Source organism: Solenopsis invicta, chromosome 6 (assembly GCF_016802725.1).
Source record: "Solenopsis invicta isolate M01_SB chromosome 6, UNIL_Sinv_3.0, whole genome shotgun sequence".
Taxonomy (NCBI): Eukaryota; Metazoa; Arthropoda; class Insecta; order Hymenoptera; family Formicidae; genus Solenopsis; species Solenopsis invicta.
The window spans coordinates 9,726,195-9,740,982 of record NC_052669.1 but is presented as its reverse complement, the minus strand read 5'-3'; the positions used below and the strand labels follow the sequence as shown (position 1 = coordinate 9,740,982).

The following is a 14,788-nucleotide window of genomic DNA, read 5'->3' as shown; positions in this document are numbered from 1 at the left end:
ACCTGAGTTTATTTTATGCTTCGATATATACAAGGTGAATCTTCCTGTACCAATGTTTCACCCCGTAAGAGATGATTGCAACTATAATCTACTAAATAATAATATGTTGAAATCGTGTTATGTAAGAACACACGCAGATAAAAAGTTACATTACTTTATTAGCTTTTATAAAATGTAAAACTTTCTATCGGCATTAGAAGAAAGTTAATTTATAAAAAATTAGAGCTACTTTATAGAATAATTGATTTTTCATAAAACAAAGAAGGCATTATAAATAATTTAAGAAATACATCAAATCCTTTAAAAATTTTTATTAACTTTTTCAAAGTAAAATATTTTTTATACATAAAACTTTATAAAAGATCGTATCATATTTTTCATTCTGAAATAATATTTCACACTTTTTGATATTAACGCACAATACTTCTCATTTCATATTATTGAATACTTTAACGTATGTATATTTAATAAAATATTAATATTAAGTTTTCTCTTTAATGTATACAATTATTTTATGATATTCTCTGGTAAATTTTCCCTAATAAATTCAAAAAAAGACTATGTGGAAGTCCGCGTGATATCTGCTGTATATGTACATTTAATAAATTATATGTCTCTTCTTCATATTTAAAATAAGTGTTAGGCAAATCCAGATCAATGAAGAGCTGTCTCACTCGTTCTATTTTTTCCTGATCCGAAACTCCGTAACATTCCTGCGTAAAGAAAAAAAAAAGATTTAATATAACATCATAATGAAATAATGTAATCAACGATACTCACTTCTAAAATTTTACGCTGCTCCGGAGTAGCTCGTTGAAGAGCTACAACAGCCAGCCATGTACACTTTCCCTCCTGTATATCGGTGTTATCTTTTCCACAGGATTCTTGAAAACAAGACAAATAATCATCTTGGACTTGAAACAAATGTCCCATCTCTAACAAAATGGTTTTTGCTTGCCTAAACATCTCCGGGTCTTTTATACCAACCTATATTAAATAGCATGTCACAGTACATTATTATTATTATTATCATCAAAGCAAATCAGTCTTTTCGTGTATAACTCTAATCAGAAATATTTTTTCCAAGTCTTATTATTTTGATTATTGAGATCATTATTAAGATCAAAAAGTTGTCAATTTTTGTAAAAAATCAAAATTTCAACATTTTTTAGTAACAAAAAGCTGCATGTATAGAAAATTTAATGCAAATGTGATATTTTTCAATATTTTTATGTATATGACATATAATCTTATCAATATTTCTCCATTTTAATATCATTTTAAAAGACTGATTCAAGAATTTACTTTTAATTCAAAAATAAATCAAAATTGTAGTAAAAAATCCATTGAAATCAACAAAAATTTCCGAAAAGTTTCAACTTATTTTCGACGTCTTTTCAAAAAATCATTTTTTTACTAAAAGAAATCTAAAGTGCACTTACTAATTGCATTGCTAAGGATACTGGCAATAGAAATGAATAGTACGACGTTTTGTATTCAACAATAGAATTGTATCGATTCATAGTGAACAGGTCTAAATTTGGCTTTTTACCAAAATTGGTAGAAAGCATGTCTAAACATTGGCCCATTATTGTCTTCAATATAATCTGTTGAAATATTTTCATATATAATTATTCGATCAAAAGAAAAAGAAAAGCATAATGTATATGTAATCAAAAGATATTCTCACTCACATCCTGGAATGTTTCTAACAAATTAACATAGTAATCTTTCCCTTTAAAATGCTTTCGAATTAGATAATACATAACGTTCTCTAACATTAAACCATCATTGACTGCCATTAAGCCTATATCATTGTATCGGTACCAACACGCTTGGCCTCGACGAACTAACGATCGATCTTGCATATCGTCGATTACGATGAAATAAGCTTGCATCTGTAACAATAAATGTTTCATCATTATAATTCATAATCGCAATATATGTTTAATTAAAATCGCTCATATACATTTTACTGTCTTTAATTAAAAATCGTTAGTTGTTATAAATTAAAATGTCATTTCCCGCGTTTGATTCATTTGAGTTTATAAAAAATATCAATATTATTGTAAGGATGTAATCGTTGTCGATGTTGTCGATTGATCGAGATTTTAATATGTTATTGAAGAAGTTTGAAACTAATGATGTTAGTTCCGAATCCTGACGTTTATCTTTTACTTTTCACGAACACGATTTATTTTATAAAGCGTATTCTATTCTGTATAACAGTTTATTCAAATTATAATAAACATTTGTATTTACCGCAAATAAAACTGTTATTAATAGTAAAACTTATCTATTATAAAGTAAAGAAGCATAAAATTACTCACCAATTCTACACACCACGCTAAAATTCGTACCAGACGAATATGTTCGTCTGTAAGTTGATCGCTTGATGCTAGTAGCTTATAGGCATAAACTAACGTTAAAGCGCGAGTTTTTTTTCCTCCGGGAACATTATACTGTAATACCTACAATAGAAATGTATAATAGAATATGTAATAGAAATACATTAGTCTATACAACCATTCAATATTTTATTGTTATAAATTTTTTATATGTTAGCACATTCCATATTTTTTTAAATTTTCTTACTAATTTTTATTTGATATATTTCCCTTTTAGATATATTTAAATTTCAATTCTTATTTTATAATAAATTTTTATAATAAACTAGCAAAATAAACGCGCGCTACACAGCTTTTGTAATTTACAAATTATAAATTTACTCGATACACAAATTAACCCTTGATACACATAATTGTCAAAATTTCCGCAATGACAGTAGTACACAAAGTAAGCACAGCAGAAAAACGAATAAACATTACGAAAAGCGTCAACAATAAACTTCGAGAGATGCGACTATCGATTTAACATGGACTTTCTCAGATAGGATATGTAGATCGTCATTTTTTATAAGTAAAATTTTTTGATGTTATACATTTATATTGCACAATCATATTGTGAATTTAATTTCACATTACATTTACAAGTAACAACTAAAAGCTTGATTGATCAATTCATAAATGTAAATCCTGATTTTCATATGTATCCATGATTATTGTATAGTATTTGTATTAATAACTATTTACTTTTGCCATCCATTTAGTAACATCGGGGATATTTAAACTTTTCGTTGCGTCCGTGAGGTCTCGAACAACATCCGGCCACAATGCCATCATCTCTCGGCTTTCATCCTTGCTTGCCCATACCCATGTCGGCTGTGCCACGGAATGGACCATTCGCGCATTACACGCCAACGTTCTGAAAATGTAACAAACATTAAATATTACGACGATAAATGACAATGACAATGTTAACGATTACTTCTACACACCCATGCGAATAAAACTGCGACATTACGATAAATTAACGAAAAAAGCAAAGAATGATGAAACTAATCTTCATTCCTTATCGAAATTACATTATATTTAGATTTATTATTTTTTGCGCAATAAACTCAACATTTTTTATTTTCTTTATCTTGTTTTACAAGAAGTTTCTTTTGAAAAGAAAAAGAAAACTCGGCGAAAGAAAAAAAATAGCTCTATTCTGTGCTTGTATATATTCGACTAACAATTATGCGTACATAACTATACATTCTTTGTGATCGACAAAGAACATTCGTACAATTGTTACGTAAATGTTAAAATGGTTTTGAATACACAGCCATGCCTGTAACCTGTTCACTTCCTGTGCAATAAATTAACATACAACAAAAATCGTGCACTTCCTGTGCAATAAATTAACATACAACAAAAATCGTGCAAGTATATCAAAAGACTTAATATTAAGGAAACATCATATAATGGAAAAATCGAGTTTAATATTTAATATTAAATATCGATCGAATTGACGCAACAGAGTATATCAGAGAATAAATTTTTATTCGATGTAAACTTTTCCATTATTAATTAAGACACGTCCAAGTTTAAAATAATCTCGCGTCCAGACGTAACATTCATTAAACTCGACTCTACATATTTACTCGGAAAAAGATTGATTAATCTTGGAAATAATAAACCTCAAGTTGTTAAACAAGAACTAATAATGATTGAAATTTATAAGGTTACAATAGTATCACAATCTAATTCTAAAAATTAGAAGTTATTTCTCATTAAGTACTTTCCGAGTTATGACGCTTGAAAGTTACAGTACACTGTAGCTTTCAAGCCTCACAATTCGGAAAGTACTCAACGAAAATAAACTTTCTTGTAGGATTTTGGAAAAGTCTTAACACCAGCTATTAGATTCTGGATTCAAAAATAGAGTGTTCCATTTAAAAAAGTTAATGTGATTTTGATCTGACCTTGGCAACGCCATCCAAGGTCAAACTGATAATATTAGTAAATAGATCTTTTGAAACCCTACAACTTTTATCTGAAACACTTTTTTCTAAAATGCTTAGATTTCGAGATATTTTGCTGTTCCGGTACTTTTCCCCCACCTTGTATAAGTATTGTACTTGAACTAAAAAAATTTAATCAAGTTGAAAAATTTAGTCAATTTAACAATTTTTTTCAGCGTAAATTATAGGTGAAATAAAGTTCATTCGCACATTACTCGAAGCTTAATTTAGAAATTTTTATTTTATATCTACTTTTTCGCAGGTTTGTTATTTAGGACGCATTCACGAGCGGAAAAGCAGAACGCGGAAACGCAGCAGCCGGCAGGAGTGGCCGCAAATAAAAACGCGTAGGTTGAACGGGAAATAATAACACACATAGGTGAGATGAAGCAAAGTTTATTCGCACATTCGACGCGAGGCTAAATTTAGATTTTAATTTTACAACTACACTTCCATAGGTTTGTTATTTAAGTACACAAAACAGATGTTTACTTCGAAATGTGTGACGCGACATGGCGAATTTCTCGCGCGGTGCAGATTCGAGATGTAACATCCGGCGATCGCAAATAAGCGCTGAAGTGAACGCGAAGGTCGCAATTAACTTCACGGCATGCAACGTGAATACATTACGCCTCTAATTATAAACAAAATCAAAAAGAATAATTTAGAATTGTAAGGATAAACAAGAATGACAACAATTACGATTATTGATATTTGATTGGAACCTATTTTTCCATGATACATTCTGAGATCTTCTGGATTCAGTCTTAAATCTATTTGAATCCGATTCGATAAAACATGATTATTCTGCGAAAGTCTCGATAACAAAGTGGCACGTTCCAAATGTGCACCGGTAGAGAAAGGTAATTACTAATGTACGTCTTTATTCAAATAATATACAATGCTCTGGAAAACACTAGGAAAGTCCAAGAATAAACGGAGCGCGATCTGTATGAGGCTCTGTGCTTTATCAACTCCGCGCTCTTATCTGTATGTATAAATAGTTATCAAGTTCATTTGTAATGACGATCTGTTTGATCTGTTTATGTTCTCATGATTACAAATAATTACAGGCATTATAAAATACGCAATACATTTCGTATGATAACCTTGTACAACATTCGATAATGTAACATATGATAAGGTAATGTATATAACAATATTAATTTGAAGACTGATATCTGACAATTCATGTCGCATATGGATAGAATGCAGAATCGATTTAACCTTAGAGATAATTTCCAGTACATTTCCATAAAATATCTTGATAATTACATTTAACTAAAATTCTAAAATCAAATCTCGAAACCATGTGCTCGTGAATTTAAGTGACCAATAAATAATTTTGTCGGAATAAATATTCAAAATAAATAATAATAAATTTATTTACAGGACAATTATAAAAAATACATTTTTTTTAAAGACACATTGCGAGATCTAATTGGAATTAGATCCCACTCTGGATCTATTTAAATCTGATTCGTTAAACATTATTCCAAAGAGGAATCTTGGTAGGATAGCGGCTGTTACGTGCTGAAAAAATGTGTTAATAGAAAGAAACATTACTGACGTAAGTCTATCTCAGCATAATGGACATTGGATTATTCAGCTGCATTCGACCGATTAATTCGCGAGACTTGAAGAATATCAAATATTTTCACGTTCTAAAAATAATATTATTTCAACGTGAACTGTTAAAATCATTTTCTGAGATTCCTGTTTACTCACTACAATCGCATTGTAAGAAATGTCTAAATTATCAATCTCCTATTCGTGGCCTGTTAAAACAATCATTCCTTTGTCACCGTGTATGTTCGACGTAACGACGTGTAAAAAAAACTGATGTCATTCATATTGCAAGATAATTTATGCGATTTTTTCCATTATGATTCAATAGAATTAGAAGGAACAAAGGAATCGCAAATAAGTTATACATTCGATATAATTGAAAATTTTCAGAATTTTTGCATCGAAACTCTCATTAGTAAGAAACGTTAAGCGCACAATAGAGAAATATTAGATATTACATTGAGAAAAAAAAATATTAATCAATAAAAAAATTTTACTTAACACAAAAAAATTATTTACTCGGTTCTAATAACTTATTTACTTGCAATCAAATTAAAAATATTTAATTGAAATATTGATGTAAATAAAATAAAGAAATAATTTTACATCAATTAAATAATTCTTTCTTGCAGTTCTAGAAAATATTTACTATTAAACTATTTTTATATTCAAGATAATCAAATTTTTTAATCTAAGAAAACTAATTAAGTTTAATATTTTTAGCTTATTTGTAAAGTCATTTTAAATGTAAAAAATGTAAAAATACAAAGTTATGTGTTTGAGAAAAGTTTATTTTTTTATTTATTTAAAAAACCATATTTTTATTTAAACTGTATAAGCAAATAGTTTTAAAAAGATATACTTTTTTCATTCAAGAAAATTTTTCTCTCAGTGTAGGAATAAGAATTGGAATTTTAGGATAAATTTTTTCAATTATATTGTGTTTCGTATAACACAATATAATTGAGAAATGTGTTATACCTTATTGTCCAGTACAGTCATCAAAGAAACCGATTCTAAAATTTTAGTTTTTATTTCTAACATCTAATATTCCATGATATTGCGCAGAGCCTTATTCGTTCAAATATTCGAAAATACGCGGAAGTCGGCTATGAATGATAATCAGTGTTAATAAAGCCTCCGTTTGCTCGTCATATGCACGTCGAACGAACGTTACGAAAAGCGAGTAACGCAGAAAGGTAAGCGTAAAAATTTAACTTATCTATCCACGTGATAACCACGACATACTTAAATATGAGCGCACGATACGGATCACGCGCGCCGTTTCTGTTGGTGGAATGCGCGAGCGTGGAATAGCGCCGAGTAAACAACTTTATCAATGATCTAACAAGATGCGTTTTGATGTGCGAGAGTATTCAGCGCACCTTATACCACGCGTATCTTCATGCAGGAAACGTACTATAAAATTATTAAAAATAGCTTTTACTGTGTAACATGTGCCAATCGTTATCGTCACTGTGAATCATGAAAGCTTCATTGCTTCGTATTTTTATCAGAAATTTGTTATGTATGTGTAAAACCGGGCACATTTAAACATATATAATACCAAGTGCAGTTAACGAACTATGCAATGAAACGAATTTAATTACGGCTGCCCTGAAAATGTATATACCTTGTAATGTAAGCGAATCGGATCGGAAAATTAACAAAGACTCAAGAGAAGTTTAAAAGAAAAAATTGTTCTACACTTATAAAAATGTTTCGCTGATTTAGGCAGATTTCTGAGTGTCGCAACAAAAATTTATCGCAACTTTTTATATCTGCTAAAATATTGTTTGTCATATGCATATATATATATAGAACTTATAGCAGCAACATTTTAGCAATCCTTCTAGAAAATTTAGGTATCATTGCCAATTATACAATCAAATTTTATTACAGGTATGATTGACTTTAACATGAATAGACATCACAGAAAAATTTTCTTTCTAAATTTTACAAACAGTTCAGATATAAATTTTGTCTTTGTTAGATTGACTAATTACCAAATACAACATATTTGCTAATCATTTATCTACCTTAATTCATTTTTCGCAACTAAAATATTGTGGCTGTTCTTACAAGATCATTTTTTTAGTAAACTTGTGCCATTAAAAAGATTTAAACTTTTGCTTTATCATCCTGGACTTGAATTTATCAATTTTTATTGAAAAAAAATTAGTCGAAAAACTAAAATATGATGACACGTTTGTAAATCAGAGACAAACATTAATAAATTACTCGTACACTCGGAAAAAGTTTCTTTAAAAACCAAGATATTTATTTTGATATATTCATCACTATATATTAAGTTGATTTATTGAATTAATTCTTAATTAAAAAATTTTGAATGGTTGACATAAATAAATTACTGTATTTTTGTTTGTACAACTAACAATAAATAATTGTTGAATCAACCTAATGTTTAGTTGAACGTATCGGACTAAATATTTTAATTTTTCAACAGATCTTTTTCTGAGCGTACAAATAATAAATTTGTTAAAGTTTGTCCTTGATTCAATGAATTTTATAATTGATGAACATAACGAACGTACCGCCGTAGATATATGTGCAAGATAAGTTTTATATCAAATCTGGCATATGTAATTACATTTGCACGATAACTCGCATTATTTGCTGCTAAAACGTTCAAAATACACACTAAGAAAAAAGAAATATTAGCAAGCAAATGTCACCTAAGACATTTTCTTCGATATTTATTAATTAAGAAACAAATTCGATTGTAGTAACAAAATTAAGTTCTGTAAGATATATTTCGGTATTATTTACTATAGGGGATCCAGCTCCAATCAAGTTGATCTTGACAAGTTTTTTAGTATTTTTGCCTCTATAACATATGGCAAGATCAACATGATTGGAGCTGGATCCCCTATAGTAAATAATAATTACCTATATTTCTTTTTAGTAAAATGTAAATCATTTTTCTTTATTAATTGGTTTGTTTGCTAGGAATAACATTTTTAAGTAAAAATTTATGCATCGCAAATAAATTTTTAAGTATCCTTTTTTTCATTGCCAGTGTAAAAGTATATTCAGGCAATCGCGCGTTTTATATCAAAGTAAACAGTCTGCGTTTTAAATCAGATGTCTTAACAGAGCTAATTAATTTCGATTGAATGTAAATGGACTTGTAAGTGGACAAAAAAACTTTATTCATTCGGCTGTAAAAGAAAATTATTCAATCGGCTGAAGCATTCGATAAACGGAAATGCAAGCTAATGCGGATGGAACAGGATTTAAAAATCTAAATTCTCTCACAGAGAGGAATCATTCTGTCGATCTTTACGGAGATTGAGAACGCGACCGACTGTTCGTTCTCGTACGTGACGATCGCAACGTGACTCGAATGTCGTGCAAAGTCAACAAGACATCAGCCCGCAGGTGTTCGTTAAACGTTTGCAAACGACCTCTGTTTAACACGGGACTTCTTGCTTTCCCGCAAGTGCGTTCAATAAAAATTGAAGTAGGAATAAAGAGAGAGAGAGAGAGAAACATACTTGTTTATTACAAGAGTTTTTTTGTCATCAATGCATGATCGCATCGTGCAGATGCTAATAATCATTTTTATTGATCTTCTTAATCGAAGCTGAGTTCATTCTTTCTCGAGATTCTTCTGGTAAAATTGAGGACAGTTTCGTACAGTAAAGATTAACCGTTAATTGTGTGTGAAGAGGAACATGCATCTAACACTATTAAAAGATTCTCAATACTTTGATCATTCGAGCATGACTCTATTTGCTACCATAAATAGTTAAATATGCAAATCTAATTTATTACTGATTTTTATTTGTGCCAGTGTATGTTAATTTGAATGTCAGTCTTATTTATACTCCTGTTTTTCTAAATTTAAGTTAAAACAAAATTCAAGTTAAACCATGTTGGTTATAAAATGGTCATAAAAAAGCGCCATAAAGGCAGAGAATTTTAATCACACCATCCTTCTATAAATCATGATTAATTCCAAGTACTAAAAAAACAATGTAAGAGAAAAAGAGAGAATCTCTAAAGGCGACACATAGCTCGCAAAACTAAATACCAAGCGCTTAGTTACGCTGGAAAAGAATGTGTTTGAAGTGTTGTGACTATAATTGCAAAATAAATATGACTAAGAGTTCTACTTTTATAGTTATTATTGCTATAATGTTAGTAATAATAACTCTGTGTTTATATCAACTAAAACAAAATTTTATAAATTATGATAAAAATCATTATACATTATATATATATATATATATATATATATATATATATATATATATATATATATATATATATATATATTATTATTATATGTTTATTATTACACACAATATTATTTTATATATATATATATATATATATATATATATATATATATATATAATATTATATGTAATTATATTACAAATTTATAAAATATTTCTAAATTATTTCAGATATTAACATAAAAACATATAGCAGATATTTAATTTAATCATAATTAATAAATGCAATCATAATTATATAACTAATAGAACTATTTTTAAAATATTTCCTTACTATTACGTAGTAATATTAGCTGTAATTTGCTTGTATACTCTCTAAATTCTTTGGAGTGGAATCCCACTCTCTAAAAGTGTGAAAATCCTATCAGTCTTGATAAAAAGTGACAGTATTTTCACACTTTTAGAGTGGGATTCCACTCTTTTAGATGAAATTCCACTCTAAAGAATTTAGAGAGTAACAATGTTAATATAACTATGAATATTTAGTTGACAAGAAAAATGACTGTAAATATAGTTCAATTATTGTAATTGCATACCTCTCTTTTTCTCTTTCTCTCGCTCTCTCTTTAGAATGCAAGTGTAACATTCCCGAGTGGCGAAAAATAAACATAAAAATATTTCGAAGGAAAAATTTATCAAACGATTTGATCGATTTTTTCACATTACTGTTTATATTTTAAAAAAGTTTTTTCCCTCTCCATCTCAAGAATTCTTTCGCCTTCCGGAGACTCGTCGAGAGATTCGCTATTTTTATTCTTTATGCGCTTTTTCTGTGGAACATTGGGACATGATAAAGCATTCTTTCATATTGTCTTGTTAGATTTATCCATTCTTGCGGATCTTTGACGCGATAGTCTTTGCAATTCTATTTGGGTTGAAACTCAAAGCGTGTTTTGTCATAGGAATGTGTTTTACATGTTTCTGTCTCACCTCCAGCACGCCGCATTCCTGCGGCGCACGCCCATGTGTATGACGTACGCGTGGTCGGTTGTGGCGGCGGTGAGACGCCGCGCGACGCTGAGCGTCGACAAGAACTGACTTCGCACGGCGGATGACATGTCCGAGTTGCTAAATCGCGTACGAGGAAACCGTCCGAACTGGATTCACATCGGCGAGAAGCCGGGAGCGCGATAACGTCTTGAACCTGGCACTCCGAGTTGAACACTCAAACAATCTCGAAGTGATCGGAATCTCTCACTCGTCGCGTCGAACGGCCGGGCAGGAGAGAAAAACCGTTTGGGAAACGGGGAAGGGGAATAAAGGTGTAACGGGAGTAAAAAAAACCTGAATAGTTAACGGATGAATCGACGCAATATATCGACCGAGCAACCGAAGGCACAGCGCTTCCCCCTTAAACTTCGACCTCGGGCGCGTAACCGTTGCACTCGTGCAGCGCAAGTTACACGATGAGCACCGGCCTGATTGATTTTATACGACTTATAGCGTGACACACTGACATCGTCATATGTATGTACGTTCCCTACCACGGACCAAAGAATCATATGGTTGGCGCGTTTCTACATAAAAGTCAGCTGTGATTAACGTTAATGAGAGGGAAACCGATTCGCGGTCTCGGTCGAGTCCGACGTCCAACTATGAACTTCCGGCGTATCCGTGGTGTCGTATAAATAAATGCTTTAAAGCGGTTCTCAACCCGAAGGTTCGAGGACCTTTGTGAACATTTTTCTCAGAATTATATGAATTGGAACACTTCTCAAAAATATTGAAAAAATTTCTACCTTTTCTTAAAATTATTTATACAGGATGTTCATTAATGGTTGTCTCCACGTTTTACCATAGGAGCACGCATTTGTTATTTCTAATATATGTTAGAAATACATATCCGTCGGTAAATCATGCTCCTATGGTAAAAAGTGGATCCAACCATTAATGAACACTCTGTATGTATGAATTCCGAAATAGTCTCAGATTTCTCATTGTATGATCTGACAAAATGTCTATTTTTTCAAATTTTATAAACATTCATTCAAAATTATATTACAGAATAAAAAATCTTAGGATATTTCAAAATTTATGTCTAAAGATTTCTAAAAGACAGACTTTCTCAACATTTCTGAAAAGTTCTAAGTTTGTATTTAAAAAACTCAAATATTTTCTAGAAAGTTGTAAATTTAAATAGAAAAAATTTTGTGAAATTCTGAAACTTATATAAAAATTCTGAGAACAATTTTCACCAGAAAAATGCTGAAAATTTTATACAATGTTGTTCATTTCCATACATTTTATAAGCAACAGCCTTGATGACATTCAACAAAACACACTTCCATTTTCAAGGATGAGAACGATGGAAAAGATCATGCAACTAAATAATATTAAACAATTTTTCTTAAATTATATGTAACAGTTTTGAACACACACAGCTCGTTATCGCCATCTTTTTTGTACATTTTCTTAACTTATTAAATTCATTATTTCATCCCTACTATATCAATAAGCCTTCATTCTATTATTTACTTGTTGAACGGTATCTTATTAGATGGTGCTGGCAATCTATACTTTGCCAATTCTACTTCAGCTTCCCCGAACGAGTCCACGGTATAGCAAAAGTACTCGGGATTCTTGTATTCTGTAGCCTTTGAGGCGTTGGGTCCTACGGCTAAACAAATTTTAACTTTAAACTAAAATCTCTCTCTCTCTTTCTTTCTCTCTATCTACCTCAGTGAGTGCAAAATAATACTGTTTATATATAAATCTTACAAATTAGGTAGAGGCAATGATGCAATATATGTAAGAATATGTAGTCCAATTAGACAAAACAAAAAGAGATGTATTGTGGAAACTATAGAAAGAAAGAGACAAAAAATTAAAGAAGAGAAAGATAGTAGAAGATTAAGAATAAGGAAATAAAAGGAATGTAATATATATTTATTATTATTATTTATTAATGTTATTAATATTATTAAAGGATAAGGAAGCTATGAGAATTAACTGTGGCAAAAGAGATACAATGTGAAAATATGAAATAATACAAAAGTTCAGATATATAGAATGAATAGTGTAATTAAAATAGAAAGACAATATAAATTTAAATGGTGATAGTTCGTAAGATATGGATGGATGTAGGTTAAGAATTTTATGTAAACCAAATTTCTTCTCAACTATAGGAGCTTTCCATTTAATGATACAAGTCGACACAAGCATCTTTGTTACTTATTGAATATCAAAAAAGATAGAATATTAATTGTTATTAAATGAAAAGCACCTTATGTAAAGTGAAGAGAAATATATATCTTATATATAAATCTTACGTGTGTTTGGTACACTAACAACATTCTCACTGAGACCTGGAACATCAGTATTCACCGTGGGTTGATCAGTAGTACTTGCCTCTGCGCTGAATGTCCGTATAGGAACGAGTGTTATACCCTAAAAACAGCAACAAATTGAAACGCTTGCGAAACAGACAGGTTAAAAGTTTACAAGCAAAATTAAGGTTTTAATGAAACGTGACTCTGCATCCGAATATACACCTGTACTCGTCTTGCAATTACACGCAACATTTCGTGACGATTATATAAACACAATAGTTGAATTATAACCAAGCAATTATAATACACGGAGATCTAAACGTCCTTTTTTGACAATGAATCACAATGAATATCAGAGAGTAGCCACTATTTAACTAATACGATTTTTCGACACGCCATCTCTACAACATGGATATTACTAAGATATAGGTTAGACCTCGGAAAGCACGTCGTTCGACTGTTGGCACACCTGACGAAAAAAGCGCCGAGCGCGCGTTGTATATACACCACGAAGTCAACTTCAAATCCTGTGGTACTGTGGCTTATCAAAACCCAGAAATTCACAGGCTCAACAGTAGTAACTTCAAATCCTGTTTTAACCGCTTTCGCGCGATTCGTCGTCTTGTCGCGATTTATGCAATCGGGACGAGATGCGTATACCGAATCGTGAGGGCGAATAAACAGAAGGTACAAGTACAAATTGACTCGCCATTCGCCACTGGTCGCTCCAGCTCTGTCTCGACCGCAGCTCTCGAACGTTTAAAATCCAACATCCTCCTCACGATTCGTCTTGATTCACACTTGGATATGAATGCGCGACACTTCGTTTTCGACATTTCCGGTATTTACGCGCGTCAGAAACTGCATACGATTCAACGGAAAAAACACGATTGAAGATTCGCGCGGCGTGACTTGGCACGAACGCTGATGCAGCTTCGCACAAATGTCCGACACTTCACTTTTGACACTCTCGAAACACTCGAGCCGCATCAAAAATTCGTACGAGAGACAACGATGCGAGTTAAAATGCGCTGCGACGCGATATTGGCCGGTATTCATAGTCGATTCTTATATTTAAGATCATCTTAAGCATCATCTTAAGATGCCATCAACCAATCAGAGAGCCGTATTAGCATCTTAAGACGTTACTTAAGACGATCTTGAAATAAGAATCGACTATGAATACCGTCCATTGTGCCGTTTCGATTGACCATTGCCATTTGAGCCAAGGTCCGTGGATTGGCGTTGGAGGGGAAGGAAGGTCGTTGCATAGCCGCCATTTTCGAGACAGCGAGTCAGTGTTAGTGTATGTACGTAGATAGTAAGGTACTACAGCT

The 14,788-nt window shown here is 31.3% G+C and overlaps 2 protein-coding genes across 3 annotated transcripts; both read right to left on the bottom strand.

Annotated features, from left to right (window-relative positions):
* Positions 1-296: 296 nt before the first annotated feature.
* Positions 297-11,906, bottom strand: LOC105196870 (farnesyl pyrophosphate synthase). Its single transcript, XM_011163020.3, has 7 exons — positions 11,113-11,906; positions 3,093-3,264; positions 2,331-2,471; positions 1,695-1,898; positions 1,443-1,607; positions 781-987; positions 297-713 (listed from the first exon to the last, which is right to left on the bottom strand). The coding sequence occupies exons 1-7, from the start codon at positions 11,238-11,240 to the stop codon at positions 513-515; spliced, it is 1,218 nt and encodes a 405-aa protein (XP_011161322.1). The 5' UTR covers positions 11,241-11,906; the 3' UTR covers positions 297-512.
* Positions 11,907-12,409: 503 nt separating this feature from the next.
* Positions 12,410-13,851, bottom strand: LOC105196871. 2 transcript variants are annotated; one of them, XM_039450186.1, is made up of 4 exons: positions 13,674-13,851; positions 13,452-13,569; positions 12,901-12,982; positions 12,410-12,799 (listed from the first exon to the last, which is right to left on the bottom strand). In XM_039450186.1, the coding sequence occupies exons 1-4, from the start codon at positions 13,701-13,703 to the stop codon at positions 12,715-12,717; spliced, it is 315 nt and encodes a 104-aa protein (XP_039306120.1). In that variant the 5' UTR covers positions 13,704-13,851; the 3' UTR covers positions 12,410-12,714. The 2 variants fall into 2 exon arrangements, with proteins under 2 accessions (XP_039306120.1, XP_011161324.1); XM_011163022.3 differs by lacking the exon at positions 12,901-12,982 and having other exon boundaries at positions 13,674-13,831.
* Between the last annotated feature and the right edge of the window lie 937 nt (positions 13,852-14,788).

What these genes read in the sequence shown, in the direction of transcription:
- LOC105196871 (XM_039450186.1), bottom strand. Translation starts at nt 13,703, where the DNA reads ATGTTGCGTGTAATTGCAAGACGAGTACAG. An exon ending in TAATTGCAAGACGAGTACAG is followed by an intron (nt 13,570 to 13,673) that starts GTGTATATTCGG and finishes TGCTGTTTTTAG; the next exon opens with GGTATAACACTCGTTCCTAT. An exon ending in TGTTAGTGTACCAAACACAC is followed by an intron (nt 12,983 to 13,451) that starts GTAAGATTTATA and finishes TTCTTTCTATAG; the next exon opens with TTTCCACAATACATCTCTTT.
- LOC105196870 (XM_011163020.3), bottom strand. Translation starts at nt 11,240, where the DNA reads ATGTCATCCGCCGTGCGAAGTCAGTTCTTGTCGACGCTCAGCGTCGCG. An exon ending in TTACTAAATGGATGGCAAAA is followed by an intron (nt 2,472 to 3,092) that starts GTAAATAGTTAT and finishes TTTCTATTGTAG; the next exon opens with GTATTACAGTATAATGTTCC. An exon ending in TATCCTTAGCAATGCAATTA is followed by an intron (nt 988 to 1,442) that starts GTAAGTGCACTT and finishes TATTTAATATAG; the next exon opens with GTTGGTATAAAAGACCCGGA.